This window comes from Barbatula barbatula (assembly GCF_947034865.1).
Source record: "Barbatula barbatula genome assembly, chromosome: 12".
NCBI lineage: Eukaryota > Metazoa > Chordata > Actinopteri > Cypriniformes > Nemacheilidae > Barbatula > Barbatula barbatula.
The window spans coordinates 11778973-11798415 of NC_136775.1; the positions used below are offsets into that span (position 1 = coordinate 11778973).

Sequence of the window (19443 nt, forward strand, 5' to 3'; positions counted from 1 at the left end):
TGACAGTTATTGTCACTTTGAATTATAAACGTTATATATTCACTTTGAATTATAAACGTTGTCGATCGATTAATGTGATATTCGTTTAAATAATTTGTCTTTAATCTGCATATTCTTTCTGAATTATTTATTTTAGTAATGTAAACAGTATGTGGTGCTAAGAGAGGGGCTATGTATTATTTATGTATATATATCCTCATTGGAGGCTGAGCCTCCCTAACATTGAAAACCTAGAATCACCCCTGGTGTAAACTATAAAACTATGAAGATGATTATGTAGATTAAGTATATACAATTCTGAACATTTAAATTCATATAAAATTTACTTGCTGTGGCAAAACTTGGCACTTGGTTGCTTAATTGTTTAAGGTGGTTGCTATTGTGATGCTAAGGCATTCCGGGTCATTGCAAAGGTGGTTTCAAAAGTGCTTTAAATAATTGCTGGGGCATGGCTCGATAGCTTCACCGCCATCATATGCACGAATCGCTTATAAAAGTAATAGGCTAGCACACCACTCCTCAATAAGCCGCTTAATTTTACACCTCATTAATGGGTCTAAGACAAACAGTGTGGTGTGGGAAGCATTCCACCAAAGATTTGTCTAGAATAATAAGAAAAGCACTAACTTTGGTACACAGACTTCGGTACGCAGACCTCGGTACACACTACCCTCACTTCAAACATCAAACTCTACTCTTTCGCCCCACTGACTTACACCAAAGTCACCAGACTTCTCTCCTGCCAACCCACCACCTGTCCCCTTGACCCAATCCTCTCCCATCACCTTCAAGCCCTATCCAGCACACTCACACCTGCACTCACCACATCATCAACACCTCCCTGCTCACCGGCACTTTTCCATCCACATTCAAACATGCCCAGGTCACACCCCTACTTAAGAAACCCACATTGGACCCCGCTACTACCGACAGTTACACACCTGTTTCTCTCCTCCCTTCTATTTCTAAAACTCTTGAAAGGGCAGTTTTCAACCAGGTTTCTACATACCTATCCCAGAACAAACTACTGGATGACAAGCAGTCTTGCTTCAAAACAAACCACTCCACTGAGACTGCACTGCTATCGGTCACAGAAGCACTGGGGCTAGCAATTCCACAAACACTCCCTCCGAATCAGCCAGGAACCTCTGAGTCATATTTGATGAACAGCTGTCCTTCAATGATCACATTGCAAAGATGACGTGATCCTGCCGATATCCTTATTCAACATTCGAAAGGTTAGACCTTATCTCACGGAGCATGCGGCACAACTCCTTGTCCAGGCCCTGGTAATCTCAAGGCTGGACTACTGCAATGCTCTCCTTGCTGGTCTTCCTGCAAAGGCTATCAAACCACTTCAGCTGGTTCAAAGTGCAGCATCATGCATCGTCTTCCAACAGCCCAAAATGGCTCATATGACACCCTTTTCATCTCTCTCCACTGGCTACCGGTTGAAGCCTGTATCAGATTCAAGTCACTAATGCTTGCCTACAGGACTATCACTGGATCTGCACTGGCATACTTTCACAACCTCCCACACCCCATCAAGAACCCTGCGTTCAGCAAACAAGCGGCGCCTTGTATTGCCTTCTCATAAGGGCATTAAATCACTTTCCCACTTATTCTCCTTCACAACTCCTTCCTGGTGGAACATTCTTCCTAACGCGGTCCAGTCAACCACATCTCTAACAACCTCCAAAAAACTACTTAAAACCCCATCCCTTTTGTGAATACTTGACAGACAAATGAAAAAAAAATGAAAAAAGTACACAAACCCTCTCTCTTCTCTCAACGGGTAGTGGTCTAGGTTTTGTTGAAACTAGTATCTTTGTATTTTTTCTTTGTATCCTTCTATTAAGAATTAAATCTCCTAAAATCACAGAACCTATACATAGACTACATATTTCAAAATATAAAATAAATGGCCTGATAAAAGATCATATCTTTTATACAGTAGGCCTATATCCAACTGGCCTAAATTGATTAAATATATATTTATTTTCAAAAAACATATTGTCCGGACGTCCGTTTGGAAGAAAATATAAAGACCGGACCTCTTAGAACTTTAATTAAATACACCTGCTGTAGAAGATTCAGGAACAGTGTGAGTGTGTGCCATAAACTGTCAAATAATATACTACTTTATACAATATGTGGTCAGAATGACTTCTTACATTCGGCTGTAATGTTGTAGAGTTTGATACCTGTGACCAATGCAGTGCACTGTAGTAAATGAACGCAAGGGTACTGCTGTAAAATATATGTGTTATTATAGTCTACTGTTTGTTGTGTTGAAATAGCTACAGTATGTGTTCATTAGAACATGTGTAAATAACAGTAGATTGTTACATACCTGTTCTTAGTTCTAGAGGTTCAAATTATACCCGCTGGACTCTCTGCACAGCCTCTCTCGTTGTTACAGTAGCTATAGGAAATGTCCTCGGTTTTTATTTAAAAAATCTTGTCACTTACCTTTTTCCCCCTGCTGGTCATCGTCGCTGTAACACAGTTCAGGTAACCTTCCCAGTATAAACCAACACAAGTGAACTGGAAAGTTGCGCTTTTTCAACCAACATTTTTTTATTTCAGCGATTTACGATCCACGTGGAGTAGCAAGAACATTATGTCTCTGGTTAGTTAAAGGACCAGTGTATCATTTTAGGAGGATCTACTGACATAAATGCAGTAGCCTATAATATTGCCTTCTTTTTTCAGTGTGTAACTACACGTTACATTATTAATCGAGAATAAAACACATATATGTTGAGGTTGCTTTTGAGTTTGAATCATTGAACAAAACAATATATAAGGTAATATATAATTTCACTAATTATAAAAACAGCTAAAACCAGCCTTAGCTGGTCAAGCTGGGAGGGCAAGCAGGATGATTTAGAGGGGTTTTGGCCACATTTTCGGCTTCACAGTATCACAAAAAGTGTTTCATATGGGAAAGGGATTTTTCTCCCGCCAGCTAGACAGTTACGGAAGCCGTAAAGTGCCAAACAAAACAACAAATCGCAAGACAAACAACAAATCTAAAAGCCAAAAAACAAATCCCAAATCACAATTACAAATCTGAAAACGCAACACCAAATCTGAAAACACATTAACAAACCATAAAGCCCAACAACAATTCCGGAAACAAAATAACAAATCAGAAAACACAACGACAATTCGGTCAAACCGGAAAAGGTAGGTCTTTTGTGTGACCGGGGTAGTTACTGCTAATTGGACGGAACCCCTGTCAATCAAGATAAACAGTCAGGTGTGTGTTTTCATAGAAAGAAATGGAGTTGGTTCAGCACTACTTTCAAGAAGGACATTCATATGGCGTGATTCTAGATATGCTTCTAACATATCATGATATTAAGATCAGCTTGCACTCTCTTAAAAGACACCTGAAGAATGCAGGTTTATTCAGACGAAAAAACGATTCCCTATTAATCGATGTCATTAATGCCTTCAGAGCAGATGCAAAACTCCAAATTTGAACCCACAATAAGGACAGTACATTATATATTTGTGTACACTGCCTCCAGCTACTTCTTGTTATCTGTACCGCTAGCTACAGAACTGTACTTCCTGTTTATCTTGATTGACATGGGTTCCGTCCAATCAGCAGTAACTACCCCGGTCACACAAAAGACCTACCTTTTCCGGTTTGACCGACTTGTCGTTGTGTTTTCTGACTTGTCGTTGTGTTTTCTGATTTGTTATTTTGTTTCCGGATTTGTCGTTGTGTTTTCTGACTTGTCGTTGTGTTTTCTGACTTGTCGTTGTGTTTTCTGATTTGTTATTTTGTTTCCGGATTTGTCGTTGTGTTTTCTGACTTGTCGTTGTGTTTTCTGACTTGTCGTTGTGTTTTCTGATTTGTTATTTTGTTTCCGGAATTGTTGTTGCGCTTTATGGTTTGTTAATGTGTTTTCAGATTTGGTGTTGCGTTTTTCAGATTTGTAATTGTGATTTGGGATTTGTTTTTTGGCTTTTAGATTTGTTGTTTGTTTTGCGATTTTTGTTTTGTTTGGCACTTTACGGCTTCCGTAAACTACCCTTTCATAACCACAAACGTAATCTTTTTATAGAGCCTTGGTTAGATCTACCACTAGATGGAGACATTTAGTTAAATAATATGCTCCTGCGTCTTTGTCTCTGGACATAAAATAGTACAAGCTTAACTCAGTAGGTTAATGTATTACCTACATGAGTAAACATAAGTACAGCAGGTGTCTTTCGATCCTGTAAATTATTTTAAGCCTAATTAAGCAAGCAACGGCAGTGACGATTCTTCCAGCAGTCTCAAGACCAAGCTCCTCCTGCTGGGACAGCAGGCCAAATTATTTTAGGCTACTGTAACTATCTGTTACACAACTCTTATCGTAATACCACCATTGGCCAAGTAAATATGTGCAGTTGTTGCACCTAATTTCAATCAGCCCTTACATCTGTTTTTTGTAACCTTATAAAATCAGGCTGATACACCCATACTAAATAAGAGCTTTGACTTTGTTGTTTTTGGGCATTCATTTGAGAATCAGTAAATCGATTAAATATGATGCAATTATGTGTGTAGGTTTTTTTCTCTCAATCAAGTTTATATCTATTGCAACCTACTGCATATCTTTAAACCCACAAAAAGGTACCAAAACAACCCTGCAGTATATTTTACAAAACACACACCAACATAGCATATACAATGTTTAATTCAAAACACCATTTTTTATTTAATTTGTTTCAATACACCATCACTTAACAGACAAAACCATTTTAAAATAATGACATTTTGTAATCATGATTTATGAATCATTCATTATTTTGAAAAAAAATCGTTGCAAAGCATAGTGATGCAGGCAATCAGGGTGACATACTCCTGGAAGTCCACACTTCCATCAGCATTTGCATCCAGGTCCTTAAAGATCTTGTCAAGTGCTGTCTTGTCCTGGGTTTTCTAAAAAAATACAACATACACATAATTTTAAATGGATGCACATTTGCATGTTTTGATGTACGTATGTTTGCATGTACAAAATCAAAATTATAACAAAACTTAATCTTTATGAATTGAAAAAAAGAAAGCAGACTGTACAGTTATTTTTTCAACAGACTATATATTAAATGTGTGCGCTACAGACTTAGCCCTTGTAAAATTATGGCAGTTAAGACAAAAATCTGCTTCTAACTTAAATGTCAAACTACAGAAATTTTGTACATAAGGAATCATGAAATCTCAGATCAGTGTATGTATCAGTTTTTAGTGCTTCTCACCCCAAAAATATCACCCAGCTCCGTAGTCAGCAAGTCCTTCAGCTCGCCTTTAGACAGGGTTTTTTTGTCTCCCTCCTTTCCGGAGTATTTATTAAAAGCTGCAATTAACATTGCCATGGCCTGCTGAATTTGTGACATGTTGACTGGAAAAACAAGAGAAAGAAAGATAATATCACAATAGTGTGTCAAAAAACAATTTAATAAAACAAAGAAAGAGGCAGATTGCTGAATTACACCAACAAATTGTTTTTTTCTTGACAAATTTGTAGTAGTGACAAAAGGAAAAAATCACACGTTACGGCCAGCAACAACATAGCATACAGAACAGGTTACACCCCTCTTTGGAAAATGGAGTAAAGCATACAAGACGGAACAGGGTTGGGTAAGGGGGCGGATCTTAAATGGTCTAAAAAAAAGAAAGAGAAAAGACAAACGTGGGAGTTGTAGGAAAAGTGGTGATTTTGAGCGCACCTAAAACAAGCGAGAGAGAGAGAGAGAGTTTGGCAACTTTCTAAAATTTTTTTTAAACATGAGTCCAGCAATGTGAAAGATAGCTACCAAAAAAGCTGAGAGAGAAGAGAAGAGGGAAGAGAAGCAAAGACAGTAACCACAGATGAACATGAAGGGAGGGGTTTGAGGGCTCAATAGCAACATAACATAAGCCATGTATCAAACCAAAACAAGGAAGTGAATGTTGCCAGTATGCCAATCTTACCCCAGCGCAAGTTAAAGTTTATAAATATATAGCAGCAGAGAAGATCAACTACAGTTGATGATTGCTCACTTGTAAATGTGTACAAATTTGACCCTGAAAATGCATGCATGCAGCACACTATATGTTTTCTTTTAATTATGTTACTTATAAGAAATCTGTTTGCAGTAATAGAACATCAGAAATTAACTCACCTTGGATTTTTGGCAGAGTTCACGATGAACAAACAAAGAAAAGCAAGTGATGGTGAGGGCTGGGGAGACACGCAGAGTGTTATATGCAGAATGCCACTCCCTCTAATTCCTCCCCTCCCACTTTATACAACCCTTTACACACAAACATACACCCACATACACAGCTCTCTCTCTCTCTCTCTGTCTCTCTCGTTCTTTCTGAAGCTTTCTCACTCTCATTGTTTAACCGCTTTAAACCATAGACACTCTTGTTTACTTAAAAAATAACAAAGGTGGGCTCGGCTTCACTTATTTTTGTCAAGACTAACTTGTCTGGTTAAACCAGTTCCCACACTACATGCAAAAACATACCCAATTTTACTGCTTTTCAATTATAGTGACATTAGGGGAAGACTCCAGTTTGAAGAAATAAGTTCCGGTGGCATCCTTGCACATGATTCTTTTTATGAATAAAATTGTTTAAAGCAATGTAGCCCACTCTTTTGTTACTAGGTCTTCGCCATCAATATGGGGAACCGGTAAGGCAAGTTGAACTGGGATGATATAAATGAGATGAGCACTGACGTCAACTGTTTTAATTTGGGGGTATATTTTTACACAGTTGAAGGGCACAATGTTACACCATTATTAGATTACGGAAACATCCTACGCTATGTGTATGTTATTAATGAGAAAAAGATGCCATGAATAGGCTGCCATAAACTGTTGCAATCAACATGAGCTGGTCCAGCAGTTTGCTGTTAAACTTTTAAATGTTCTCTAATGTCTCAGATTAGCAAAGTAATCAATTTTTCATTGTCTAAAAGCACAAAACAACATTTACCATTGTATGCAGGGCTAAGGGACAATGACACAAACACCAGAACGGAAAAAATGACTGTTTTGTTAGTAAGCACTAAGCTGCTTCTCTGCAACAAATGTTGTGGAGGAGCAACAAAAATACAGACTCTTATGTTTTATTGAAACATTCCTATGAAACAAAATGTTACTCCTCTCACTTTTGGAAACCCAGACTGTAAATGTAAAAGGAGAATTAATTATCTTTTGAGTGACCTGTCACTAGGTTGCAAAGCGTATGATGCAAAGTACGGAGTACTCAATCGCAATGTTTCCGTGGCAATGTGCTTTGGTTGTATGCTAGTCTTTGTTAATGCACTTTAAAGTAGTGGAGAGGAAGATCAAATGCCACATGGCAAAAGCAAAGAAATTATTATGAAAAAAAATTAAGAATCGGCCTACTAGTATTTCAGGAACAATAATCATTTCAGACAGAGAGACATTAAGAAAGTTAGGGAGGGAGAGAGAGAGAGAAAAAACAAGTAGGCGGAGGAGATGAGTGGACTTGTTTAACCTCTGTCATTATGTAAGAGGCTGGTCATGACTCATGCGAGTAGAATTTCAGTTTTTTTATTGTGCCACGGTTGAACGTTTGGGTGTTTGACTGGTTTTCCCTGTGTGTTTTAATCCACTTTTTACACAATTTCCCTAGCATGCGCTTTAACTCTTCCAACGTGCATGAAATGCACACACACACATTTGGGCTCATACAATGGCAACTTTGAAAGTACAGCAGTGATAAGGCAAACAAGAGCGCATGATCAAATCTTGTGGAGTCTGTGGCCAGTTTCCGTGTGAGTCACCAACCAACACTGTCTCTGAGTAAGCGGGCCTTCCTGGTGCCATCAGTGTTTCACGGCATATGAGTGAGAGTGTGGGTTAGCATTTCAGAATAGTTGATAGGTAAATCATGAAGGGTAAAGAGTTCTGGAGGACATAAATAGAAGAATTTCAAAATCAAGTGCAGGCGGCAGATCCTTTTCCTATCTAGCGCCTAAACTTTGGATCAGTCTTCCCTGCACTGTCCGGGAGGCAGACACACTCTGTCAGTTTAAATCTAGACTAAAGACGCATCTTTTTAATCTTGCATACACTATCATAATATATATATTACGAAGGTTTAGGCTGCACTAGTTAGATAAACCGGAACCAGGAACACTACCAATAACAACTGATGCATTTGTTGCATCAAAGAGTGCAGAACAGCACTCTACTCTCAGCTAGTCTTGTCTCATTGTTCAAAGGTTACAAGAGCGGGCAGGACGCAGTCCAGGGTTACCAGAGCGGGCAGGACGCAGTCCATGCCCAGACCTGACAAATGCTGTGATGATAGAGCTGACAAAGGACGTGGTGACTCTACAAAATTATTAATGATAATCTTAAATCTAATTATTTTGCCTTGTTGTGCAAGCACTGTCGAGCTTGTGCAGAGGCAGCAGTTTTTGCCAGAGGGTAACTGGAATCCCCTGGTTAGGCCTGGTTTCCCTCCAAGGTTTTTCACTCAAATCATAAAAATGTTAAGAAGGTTCCTGTTCCCCAAATCCCAATACTACATCACTGCGAAAGCTTAAAGCAAAATTGGGAAAAACCTAACGGAAGATATATTCAAGTTTTCCTCTGTGTTTCATTATACCTGTGAGTGTGAGAAGACACAGTCACTTGCTATACAACAGAACAAGTGCAAGCATGATGCAAGCATAACGCGATCTGTAATTATATGGTATCAGTAATTGCTGTTTCAACTGATTGTTTATATTATTATTTTTAAATAAATTACAATAGTGGTTTCAAGTATTAAGTTTGTACAATTACATGAATATTCAGTTTATATGTTATATTGTAGTGGACAATAGGTTTGTTCACTTGCTGTCTTGTTGTGAGCTTCATTATTACTTCAGAGAACAAACCCCGCTAAGTATTGAACTATGGCGTATTGAACGCCTCCCAACATTTGTCTTCTAGACCTGAATGATATCTTAAACAGAGTGACTTGTTTAGGAAAGGTGTGCTGTTTGTATAAGCAAAAAATATGGGCACTTTTGACCTTGACAACCACCACTAAGAACCTCAATTAAATGTGTTGAAATACTCTTTAGACACTGCAGATGAATATACTGTCAATCGACCATAAATCCTCTATTGACATGTCAACAAATTTGCCTTTGGCATTAATGGAATTCTAGTTAAATGCCACTTAAATGCATGGATTTTCAGTTACTACACACCTTAAGTCTTTAAAGACATGACTGAATGCCAACAAATGCATTGTGGGGGGGTTTTTTGACGTGTGCTTGCACGTATGGTATTTAGGTGCCTGGATCTGTGTGTGCCTGTGCATGCATTCAACCGAGGTTGTCTGGTTTTGAGCATTTCTAGGACAAGTGTTTTTATGTGCCACTGACTTCTTTCATTGGAGTGCTCTTTTTACCCCAACCTTAAAGTTATATTTGAGCAGTCGTCTCTGCAGACCCCTCAAACCATTCTCATTTTCACAGTGACCCTCTAACTAATAAAATTTCCACAGGATATGGTGTTATTTTATTTGTGAAAACATGAGCCGTTTCAACGTCTCTTGAAGGAAGTCGTAGCACTCTGCGGACATGTTTTTAATGCAGCTATTTCAGTCATGCAAGATACAATTTCTATATATACTCTTGAATAAGTCACAGGCTAAATCACAATTAAATAATTTTCTGCCAACAATTAAACGTTATATCAACTGTACAATAGGTTTTAATTGCGCTAAAACATTTTCCCAGCTCACATTACCTACTGCACACAGGTGACAATCGCCTTGTGAGTCTCTTTAGGTCCCAAATGACTTACTATACAAAGTGCATTTAAACTATGCACCCTACCATCTAGTGTATAATTTTTTAGAAGATTATTATTGCCCCAAATGGAGTACTTAACTGTTTTATCCTAAGCGTTTATCTGTTTTCCCCGTAGTGACATCAGACCCCATCATATTGAAAAGTAATCATTACGCAGTAGAATTTCCGCTATGCAAGCAAAACTGCAACCTTTGTTGTTTCAAACTTCACATTTTCGGTTTAATAAGTGCATCATCTTTTTTTGGAATTATCAATGAGAACACCATACTCGCACTATTTATACTCCAAATGGTGTAAAATAGTGCATTATTGCGCGATTTGGGACACACCTTCTGTCAGGCGTTAACGGTTGGTGATCCTCGATCCCAGCTCTCTTCAAAGCATTCTCAAAAGCCACACCTTATCCAAAACACACGCAATAACTGATGGTTGAAGATTGTCTGTGGATTATTATTTTTAACCAATTGCCAAATAGTTTAAGTTTAAGTTAAATCTTATTCAAGTCAAGCACTTGAACTAACTTCAATCCAATAAAATTTAAGCCCTGGCCAACATTTATTTACCTGGTAACATTTCATATTTGACATATGATATAATCTTATTTCACTTAAAATGTCACATAAAAATGGGTTGTGTAAACGGCTTGTTTACATTGTTAAAAAACGGTTCAATTAAGCATCTCATTTACGGTATTCTCTGTTTTATCTCTTTTCAGCTCTGAACAAACGACACACATGATATCAGGCTTATATTTGTCTGTCTTTGAATTCATTCGGTCTTGGTTTTACATCTTTTTTCATAGGAGTGTCTCCGATTAGGAAACTGTAACAGTTCTGAACAAGACTAATGAAGTCCTTGTCAGGAAATATTTTGCTTAGATAGCGAGTCATCACCTGCATATTTTAATGCAGCCATTATAGGATCACAATATGACTTTGCTCAGTGTTAAGTCATTGTTAATCTTTATTGGTTACAATACTTTCCAGGTTACATCATGAGAGGTGCCGGTACCAGAGGATTTCTTCCAAGGATATAGTTAAAGCCATCTGTTCCGTGTAAACAAGTCCAACAGCAATGCTGTGTGCTTTGTGTGTGTTTGTTTTAGGCCCATGTGGGTGTGTTCTCTTTTCACTGCTAAATTAGTCTGCAGACCTGCTCTACAGGTGCCGTGGACAGGGACCGCAGGGAAAAACAATACATACAGCTGTAGGACACAGGTGTGCCTGCAGAAGGCTTTTCTGCATCTCAGTTTATCACTGTCATTTGTGAGGCCTGAGACGATCTGTGATTGAAAATCTAATCATGCTAAATAAATAAAACTTGCAGTTTTCCTTGATCTGCATTTACAGTGATCATTTAACTATATTTTCATTGTTTTTCTTGGTTCAGTTAAAACACGTGATGATTTTCAGTAAAATCTCAGATCATGCAGGTAAAACAGGATTAGCATTACAAACTCTGTACCAGCTGTCATGGAAATACCCTAAAACGCAAAAATTATTTTGAAATGCTCAAGAAATTGTCAAATTCATTATAAAAAAGCCTCAAAATGTCATGCTGATGAACAAAATGTAGGATCTATTGATAGAAATGCAATATAATATACATAACTATGACTTCAGAGGTGCATAAAGACCTTACATAATGAAGCGTTATGTTTTTATTACCTTAGAATGAGCTATTTCTATCTACATACACTACGGCTCCCCTCACATGGAATGTTGTTTCTACAGTAGTCATTTTGTAAATACATACCTTTCGGCAAAGAAGCAAAAACGTGACGACATGCTAGTTCTGTGTCAGCCAATGTATTGTTCCGAAAGGTAGGGGTGGAGTGAGCCGTTGGTTGCAATTCACAACCTCACGGCTAGAGGCTGCTAAATGTCATACACAGGACTATTAAAATAAATTATTTTTACTAGTACAGAAGCTTACAAGTAGTATTTTAACGAGGAAAATTCAGAGCAACTGGAGGGATCTTTCGTCATTGAGATAAATAACGCGATAGGATACTGATGGTTTAAACAGGATCAAACCTGGTCTGACAGCTGAACTACACCTAAACTACCCCTACTATACTGCATTCAGTAACTACTGTGGGAATTTTGATGTGAATGTCTTACCTACGCTGTCTGTAAATGTTTAACCCTCTACACCCACTGTAAAAACATCTTTTCAAGTAATTATGCTGAACTGTACACAGTCAAAAACGGCCTCTAGTGTTTGCATCTTCATTACTGCAGTGCTATTGATTTGAATATGTCCATGAAAGATGAGACTGTTCAAACAAAATCGCCCACGGCCCTCTGACCACACCCATGTTTGATATGCCTGTACGAACTGAGTGCATGCGTTTGTGCATTTATCATTGCGGTGGATTTTTTTTAATGAAATGTAAATACATTCTTCAGGATGAATTTAGATGAGACTTTTGAGGCCTGCTTATGAGATCATAAAATATGTAGCCTACAGCTCGCTCAAAGACAACTTAAGCAATCTGAAAACATTAGTGGCTAAAAAGCATCAGTGTACATTTTTCAAAGTCATTCTCACATTGTTATGCACATACATTTGCGTCATGTAAGTAAGAGTCAGTTTATAAGCGTAAAAGGTGTATTATGTCTGGAAATCTTTTCATTTTTGTATCTGGCTTATGCTTTTCTCCAAAGCTTTCTGTGCACTCAAGATGGCGTGTTCCTTGGGAATTGTGCACAAATGCCATAGAATGCCTGGCATGATGCTCTACCAGTTACAAACTAATTCGCAAAAAGTGACACGTTCACATGAGTACCCACAAAACAAATTTATTATTATTCAAAAACAGTACAAACAGAGAGATCATTCTTCGTCATATCTTAAATAGAATAGATATAACATCTGCTTTCATCATTACATTATTTGTTCTTAACAATTTTGCACAGTAGAAAATAAATACTTTTTACTATGCAAAAGATTAGGGAGTTGCAAATGACTACTGTTTGAGGGGCATCAAAGTCGTGAAGAGGGTTCACTTATTCCTCCGTGGCTTTCCATCGCCGTGCTTTGTCTTGTAGTAGCCTTTGGCTAGACAAGCCACGTACTGGCTGAATTCACGGAAGTTCACTTCTCCATCATGGTTCTTATCCAGATCATCCATGACCTCCTTGATATTCTCCGGATCGACTTTGTCCTGAGAAAGACATTGAAAAAAGAACTCAATTCGTGTCTGAGTTTTATTATTTATTGACAGGACTATAATGTTTGTCAAACATTTCTGATAATCAACCAGACAGCTAGTGGAGAAAAGTATGTAAAGTATTACAGGAGTCCACAAGCAGGAACGGCAAACAGTAAAATACGGCCTTAAGGCCCAAAATCCTGAACTATATGGGGAAGCAAAGTGTAATGCATATCGAAATTAGGTTAGTTGCACTGAAGAATAGCAAAAAAAGATGGGAATCCCCATGGCTATTTTAAAGAATCTCATGCATTTATAGCATGACTCATACTGGTTTAACCTCATATTTGTCAGGTTGCCATAACAAACCTCCACTGCGAAAACTTTTGTTCTGCAAGGAGTTTGTTGTGACATGTCAGAGGACTTAATTCTCTGTCTCTTACCTTGAATGCACCACTGGTTAGTTGGTTTTTAATGAGCTCTGAAAGCTCCGCTTTGCTCATCTGTGTTTTCTGGTCATCTTTTCCAGCATACTCCTCAAACACCTCCACTATGGCCAAAATTGCTTTCTCCAGTTTAGACATGTCTAGAATAGAAAACAAAAGAGGAAGAGCTCAAAGAGTGATAAACAGAGGGACTATATAGCCTATACATGCAAATACCAGATATACATGGAAAGTCATAGCAAAATTATGATCTTTTACTCAGGAATTAAGATTAAGATGCATTGTACAATCAGAAAAAAATCCATATAAAAATCCATGCGTGCATAATTATCTCTTTATCTTAAATCTTTTCTAGTATCTTTCAGTCAAACTCTCTTGTTTCTTTTCCACTTACCTCAAATCTGGTGTGTTCCCAAACTATGCTGAGAATTATGGTGGAGTAGATTTTCTTCAGCCTTTAAAGCACAGATTTTTTTCTCTTTCACAGCACACAAACACACAAATATATACACACTCACACACGCAGGAATGATTCATAGAGCAATTAGGACTCTGTTACACCCTAACCAGTTTGACAGCAAACACTTTGTATTTTAAAAATGTTTGTTACACTTTTAAATAGTCAACAGTGAAGACAATAATCTGCCGTGTTCAAAAGAACTTCATTATGTGCATAAATATTTAAGCAATACGGAATGAAGAATCTGAGTCACATTTTGTGATACTCTGTCTCGTCTCTTTGTGTTGGTTTAAGCCCCAACAGTTTTTTTTGCATGGGTGTTGCCCATCCTGCCCGCCATATTTCCATGTTTTGTCCCTATGTGATTACTCATTCTTTAAATTTAAGTTTTTAAGAAAATGTTTATAAAGAATAAAGTTGAAAGATGCATTGTTATAAGATGGTTTTGTGGTTAGTGGAGATGTTTCTTTCAAATTACGACTCTTAAGTGTCGACCTGAATTACGAGCTTCTCATTTGGAGTAAACAGAGACAAGCTTATCCTTTCTAAATCTCGACTTCAGACATCAAGGAGTTTTTGCAATGGATCATTCACTGCAGACATCAGAACTGTAGTCCAGCTGTCCACAGAAATGCAGCTTGACACAAAAACTATTTTGTTTTCAGCTAAAATCATTTTCTAATTCAAAACCGTTTTTGCCTGTTTTGGAAAGTATCTAAACATCCTTGAAACAGGATACAAACCTGTATTAAATATAGAATCATTCAATCTTGTTTTTTAGAGTAATGTGTGATTAAGTGAGGTTTATGATCCAGACAACTGGTGATAACTAAAGAGAACAAGAAAAATACTAAGCAATAATGTATTGCAAAATGCACACCATGGTTCAAAAAAACACAAATTGGTCAACAACTGCTAATCTTCTTAACAGTAAATCCTTTCAGTCTTTATTAAACACAGATAACTTCTTTGCAGTAACTATTTAGCATTCACCCCAATCATTACTTTATCCAAAGACGCATAAATGTCTTTTTTTTGACTGGATGTTAGTTTTGGATCCTGCGTAAACAAATAGTTAGCGACCACACCCTTTGTCATACTTTTCACATACTCATTCGAAGAACATTCTATTGTAAATGTCAGTACTCCTAACGTTATAGTTGCCCGTGGACATTTACACAAGAGGGTGTGTATTAACTGTACATCGTTCAGGATATCTTTTGTTCACTTCAGGTTTTTCCACATTGTGTGGTACAAATAAACCTAGTTAGCTTTCCTGTAGCTCAGTGGTAAGAGCATTGTGTTAACAATGTAAGGTTGTGGGTTCAATCCCAGGGGATTGCAGATACCTATGAATGTATAGGATAATGCAATGTAAGTCGCTTTTATCAAAGCGTCTGCCAAATGCCTAAATGTAAATGTACAAATGTAAATTTATAAAAGCCATTGCTTCCAGAAGCCTATCGGGTGGATTCAACAGGAGAGATACAGGCCACAGCAAAAGATTCTATTGAAAAATATAAAACATTCTATTGAAAAAATTATTCAATATAATGAGTTCATTAAACTTTTAAGTGTATTGAGTGTGAATGGTTATGCAAGCACACAGTGTCAATCTTAGAACGTTATATTTATTTACATAGCAATGGATTATATACAAAGCGACTTACAAATGAGAGAGCCCAACAATAACTGTAGCTACAAAGCTAGAAATACTTACACAAATAAATCCTCTTTGTTGTGAGATGCAGCTCTGCTCAAAACTTTTCATTTTACTTGAAGAGTTTGGGGAATTTAAGTTTTAATTTACACAAGTGAATGTATGAATGGAGAAATAAAGAAGGGTGTGGTGGAGGATTTTGTGATACGGAAGTTGATGAGAACATTTCGTGGTATATTGCTAGCATCTAGTGGTCATTTTTCTGAACTACACACTCTCATTGTACACGCTGTCTCTCTCCTTGTGATTCTCCTTTACACCAATGAAAAATTCAGGGTTCGTCTACAATGCTTTTCCCTTTCACCCCCCTTTTTGCTTGCATTTGATTAAGATTGCTGTATTTAAGTTGCAGAATATGTCTATTGTGGGCCTATTCATTTCTGAATTGCCTTGCAGAGTGTTCTGAGCTATAATGTAGAAAACAGAGAAAAGGATTGTCGGACACTAATCATGTGCTTTGTGGTAGAGACAAAAAACATGTTTGTACTTGCTCACATGACTTCATGCAGATGACAGACACACCCAACAGTCATTTATGGTTGCAAGGCAACTTGAATGTTTACACAGATTTCAAACACACCCACATATTGTCAGTGGTTCCTGAAGTTGGAGGAGGGGTTGGATATAAAAAAACACCAATGTAGCATCAGCATCATAACAATCAGATACATTTTTTTCGCGTCTGTGTATTTATAATATACACAGTGTATATATATTTTTTAAATTCAAAACATCATTTTACAAACACACCAAACCAAACCAAGGAATTTTTATTAAAATTTTATTGTGATTGCGACATAAATATGAATCATCCTTTTGCCTTTAACATCTGTTTTTGCTGTATTACGTATTATATACGTTTCATTTGTTCTGTTGAGATATATTAGAAGTTACCGAGAGAAAGTTAATCTTTGGTTCTGCACTGTTTGAAGATATAAAGTTACATTACAATTCAGATAATTGAAATAACAATTATGGTGTATGTATTTATAATGAACCTATGAACATAGCAAATTATTCAGGCTAATGGTATGTTGGGACCAGTATTGCTAAGCAACACCAAACTTCATTTTTTCCTTAAATAAAAAATATTAGTATGAGAAGACATTTCAGGTACTACTTCACTGTGTGACACATTTCTGTGCTCGATTCATTTTAAATTATGTTTCTGTCAATCTGCTTTTTCTTAACCACGGCCACTTTGAATAGCTGAAAGTGATGGACTGTAGCCATTCATGTTCAATTAAGCAGTCATTATTGTGAAATCTGAACCCATATTACAGGTTCTTTTTGGTTTGATTATTATCAGTATAGGCTGTGACACACAGATTCTAAGACACGACTAAGGTAAATGTGGAAACCATTTGCATGTTATGATTTGAAAGCATTATTATGAGATGTCCTTAACTTTTAATGCATCCGCACACTGCAATTGTAGAGAACACTTGATAAAGCCTCCAAGAGGCTGTTGGTTTTAAGAAGTTAAATGAGAAATTTAAAAATTGCACAAGAGATTGTGGGTGTGTGCAGGTGGACTGGCTGGAACACATGAACAGACAGCATGGAGGAAGAGAAAAAATGAAAATCTGAAATTTATTGAATGTTTATGTTCATGGTTAACACTTACAGGACTTCAAAACATAATGTTTTTTTATTCCTTAAACATAATTTTTCTGTGCAGTCATCAAAACAAATGACACAATAGAACAGACATATTTTCCCCTCTTGTTTAGCCTTTTAATGCTTTTTTACACCTGCTAACTGTTTCTGGTGCGTCTGGTAGATCTGTTCGCAAGCAATGGACAAACCGACCACAAGAGAAACGAACTCCTCAAAATTCACCTCTCCGTCGCCATTAGCGTCCAGGTCCTTCATAATCTTGTCTACTGCAGCAGGATCCTTCTGAGACTAGAGTGAAAGAGAACAGCAACACTGAGATTTCTCACCAAACAGGAAAAAATAACAAATGGATGGGCATGTTTTGATGAGAAGCCTAACATCTTAGAAGAGATCAGAATTCAGAAGACGGAATATATTCCTATGCTGTACACCAAAGATATCATGTTGAAAAGAGGGAGGGAAATAGGAAAAGTAGAAGGATGTTAGTGTACCTTGAGAAAGCTGGACAGCTCTGTCTCCATCAGCTCTTTGAGTTCTTTGCGGCTCAGCGATGCTTTACTACCCTCTTTGCCCGCATAACGGTGAAACACAGTGATCAGAGTCTCCATCGCTCTCTCCAGATCAGACGGCATTGTGACTGGCTGGAATGTAACATATTTGTTAGTGTCCCATCACATAAACTTACAATGTGAATACAATGAAATGGTTGTCCATATAATGTTCATTGTTGTCTTGGTGATTATATAAAAGGAAATATTTGGCAAAGAGTTCATTGTTCTTCACCTATCTTTGGGGGATTGGGAAACAGTGGTGATTTTTCCAACTGGAAATGAGCCAAATAGTGAGCAATAGCCTCCATGCCCAACATAATCCAAAAAAGGCATCTATTATACATTTTTGTAAATACAAGTTATATTAAAACTAGTACAACAACAGTGCTCTAGCCATTTTATGGCCAGGACCGTTTTATCCACATCTAAAAAACTTTTCCAAATGAATAAATTGCATAGGCGAGCCGTTGTCGACGTTTGCGGAATCTGCGCAAAATAAACGTCTTGCCATTTATTAGATGCGTGTTTCATATTAATGTGCGCAAATGACGTAGGCTAACAATTCGATATACCTTTACAGCCCGAAACGTATAACATCTTTAAACAGTTAACGCAACCCATATAGACGTAGAAGTAGGCTTTAGGCTACTTTTAGTTTGAGCGTTAACATTACACATTAACAAAGATTGTAAACATAGAATACTTACCGTGATAAAAGCAGAGCGACACCTGAATGAAGTAAAGAAAGAAAATACTGCGCAAGAGCTGGTCAAGAGGCGGTCGACGAATTTATAGTGGGGCACCGCCCGAATGAAATGACTGTGAGCTTGGGTGAGCCGATGACTAACATTAACCGTTGAGAGCTAACATTACAGATAAAACTAGATATAAACTCCTCCAGGAGACCAAACATGAAATATAAAACCGAACATTTTTGACAAAAGCATGTACAAAACATCTAGAAATAAGAAATATTTTTCTTTTCTTTTGCATCTTGCCACCCCATCCCATTTTTACACCACAGTGGAATTGAACACAAACAGTAGTATAACACATATGTTATTATAATAATTTAAATAATATTTAAAAATAATGCGTAAATTATTTTAAGAGAGGAACTTTAACACTTGTCATTTTTTTCACCATTTCCTGAGTGACTCACACTGGCTTTCTGCTTCACATACGACCTCACAAAATCTCACTGTAGACCTGAATGCTTATCATTGTTTTTAAAAGCTGCTGTTTTTGGCTGACATTAGGCCTGTTCCAGTAGGTTCAATCACTTGTCTTGCGAGATTTTGAACATTTTATATTTGTAATGAGATGTGAGTTCTGTTAACTTTCAAACTACTCCATTACTGTGGACATACCATGATTAAGTGTGTCAATATGTTTGGCAGGTATTCTTGCATTCCTTGAACTCCAGACCTTACAAATCTAAATCTCTCAACATGACAGTCCAGTTGGTTAAAGGGGTTATACAATGCAATCCGAACCCTTAGGAGATTATAAAATGAAAAAGGAAGTAAGAGAACAGCCAAGGATGATACATTGTGGTGTGTTTGGGTATGTTTGTGTTGTCATAGTGAAGTACCATTCTTCATACCAGTACAAGTCTCTGATGAAAATTTGTTTTACTTCCACCATTTT

The 19443-nt window shown here is 37.3% G+C and overlaps 3 protein-coding genes across 3 annotated transcripts; all 3 read right to left on the reverse strand.

Annotated features, from left to right (window-relative positions):
- Window positions 1-4689: 4689 nt before the first annotated feature.
- Window positions 4690-6301, reverse strand: LOC306901800 (ictacalcin-like). The gene is made up of 3 exons (XM_079469893.1): window positions 6169-6301; window positions 5263-5405; window positions 4690-4945 (listed from the first exon to the last, which is right to left on the reverse strand). Exons 2-3 carry the CDS (start codon window positions 5398-5400, stop codon window positions 4808-4810), a joined length of 276 nt encoding a protein of 91 aa, XP_079326019.1. The 5' UTR covers window positions 5401-5405; window positions 6169-6301; the 3' UTR covers window positions 4690-4807.
- Window positions 6302-12622: 6321 nt separating this feature from the next.
- s100w (S100 calcium binding protein W) lies at window positions 12623-14175 on the reverse strand. The gene is made up of 3 exons (XM_079469892.1): window positions 13837-14175; window positions 13440-13582; window positions 12623-13008 (listed from the first exon to the last, which is right to left on the reverse strand). The coding sequence occupies exons 2-3, from the start codon at window positions 13578-13580 to the stop codon at window positions 12847-12849; spliced, it is 303 nt and encodes a 100-aa protein (XP_079326018.1). The 5' UTR covers window positions 13581-13582; window positions 13837-14175; the 3' UTR covers window positions 12623-12846.
- Window positions 14176-17186: 3011 nt separating this feature from the next.
- s100a10b (S100 calcium binding protein A10b) lies at window positions 17187-18830 on the reverse strand. Its single transcript, XM_079469891.1, has 3 exons — window positions 18501-18830; window positions 17734-17883; window positions 17187-17530 (listed from the first exon to the last, which is right to left on the reverse strand). Exons 2-3 carry the CDS (start codon window positions 17872-17874, stop codon window positions 17360-17362), a joined length of 312 nt encoding a protein of 103 aa, XP_079326017.1. The 5' UTR covers window positions 17875-17883; window positions 18501-18830; the 3' UTR covers window positions 17187-17359.
- Window positions 18831-19443: the final 613 nt, after the last annotated feature.

What these genes read in the sequence shown, in the direction of transcription:
- s100w (XM_079469892.1), bottom strand. Translation starts at nt 13,580, where the DNA reads ATGTCTAAACTGGAGAAAGCAATTTTGGCCATAGTGGAGGTGTTTGAG. An exon ending in TAACCAGTGGTGCATTCAAG is followed by an intron (nt 13,009 to 13,439) that starts GTAAGAGACAGA and finishes TGTCTTTCTCAG; the next exon opens with GACAAAGTCGATCCGGAGAA.
- s100a10b (XM_079469891.1), bottom strand. Translation starts at nt 17,874, where the DNA reads ATGCCGTCTGATCTGGAGAGAGCGATGGAGACTCTGATCACTGTGTTT. An exon ending in AGCTGTCCAGCTTTCTCAAG is followed by an intron (nt 17,531 to 17,733) that starts GTACACTAACAT and finishes CTTTCACTCTAG; the next exon opens with TCTCAGAAGGATCCTGCTGC.
- LOC306901800 (XM_079469893.1), bottom strand. Translation starts at nt 5,400, where the DNA reads ATGTCACAAATTCAGCAGGCCATGGCAATGTTAATTGCAGCTTTTAAT. An exon ending in AGCTGGGTGATATTTTTGGG is followed by an intron (nt 4,946 to 5,262) that starts GTGAGAAGCACT and finishes GTATTTTTTTAG; the next exon opens with AAAACCCAGGACAAGACAGC.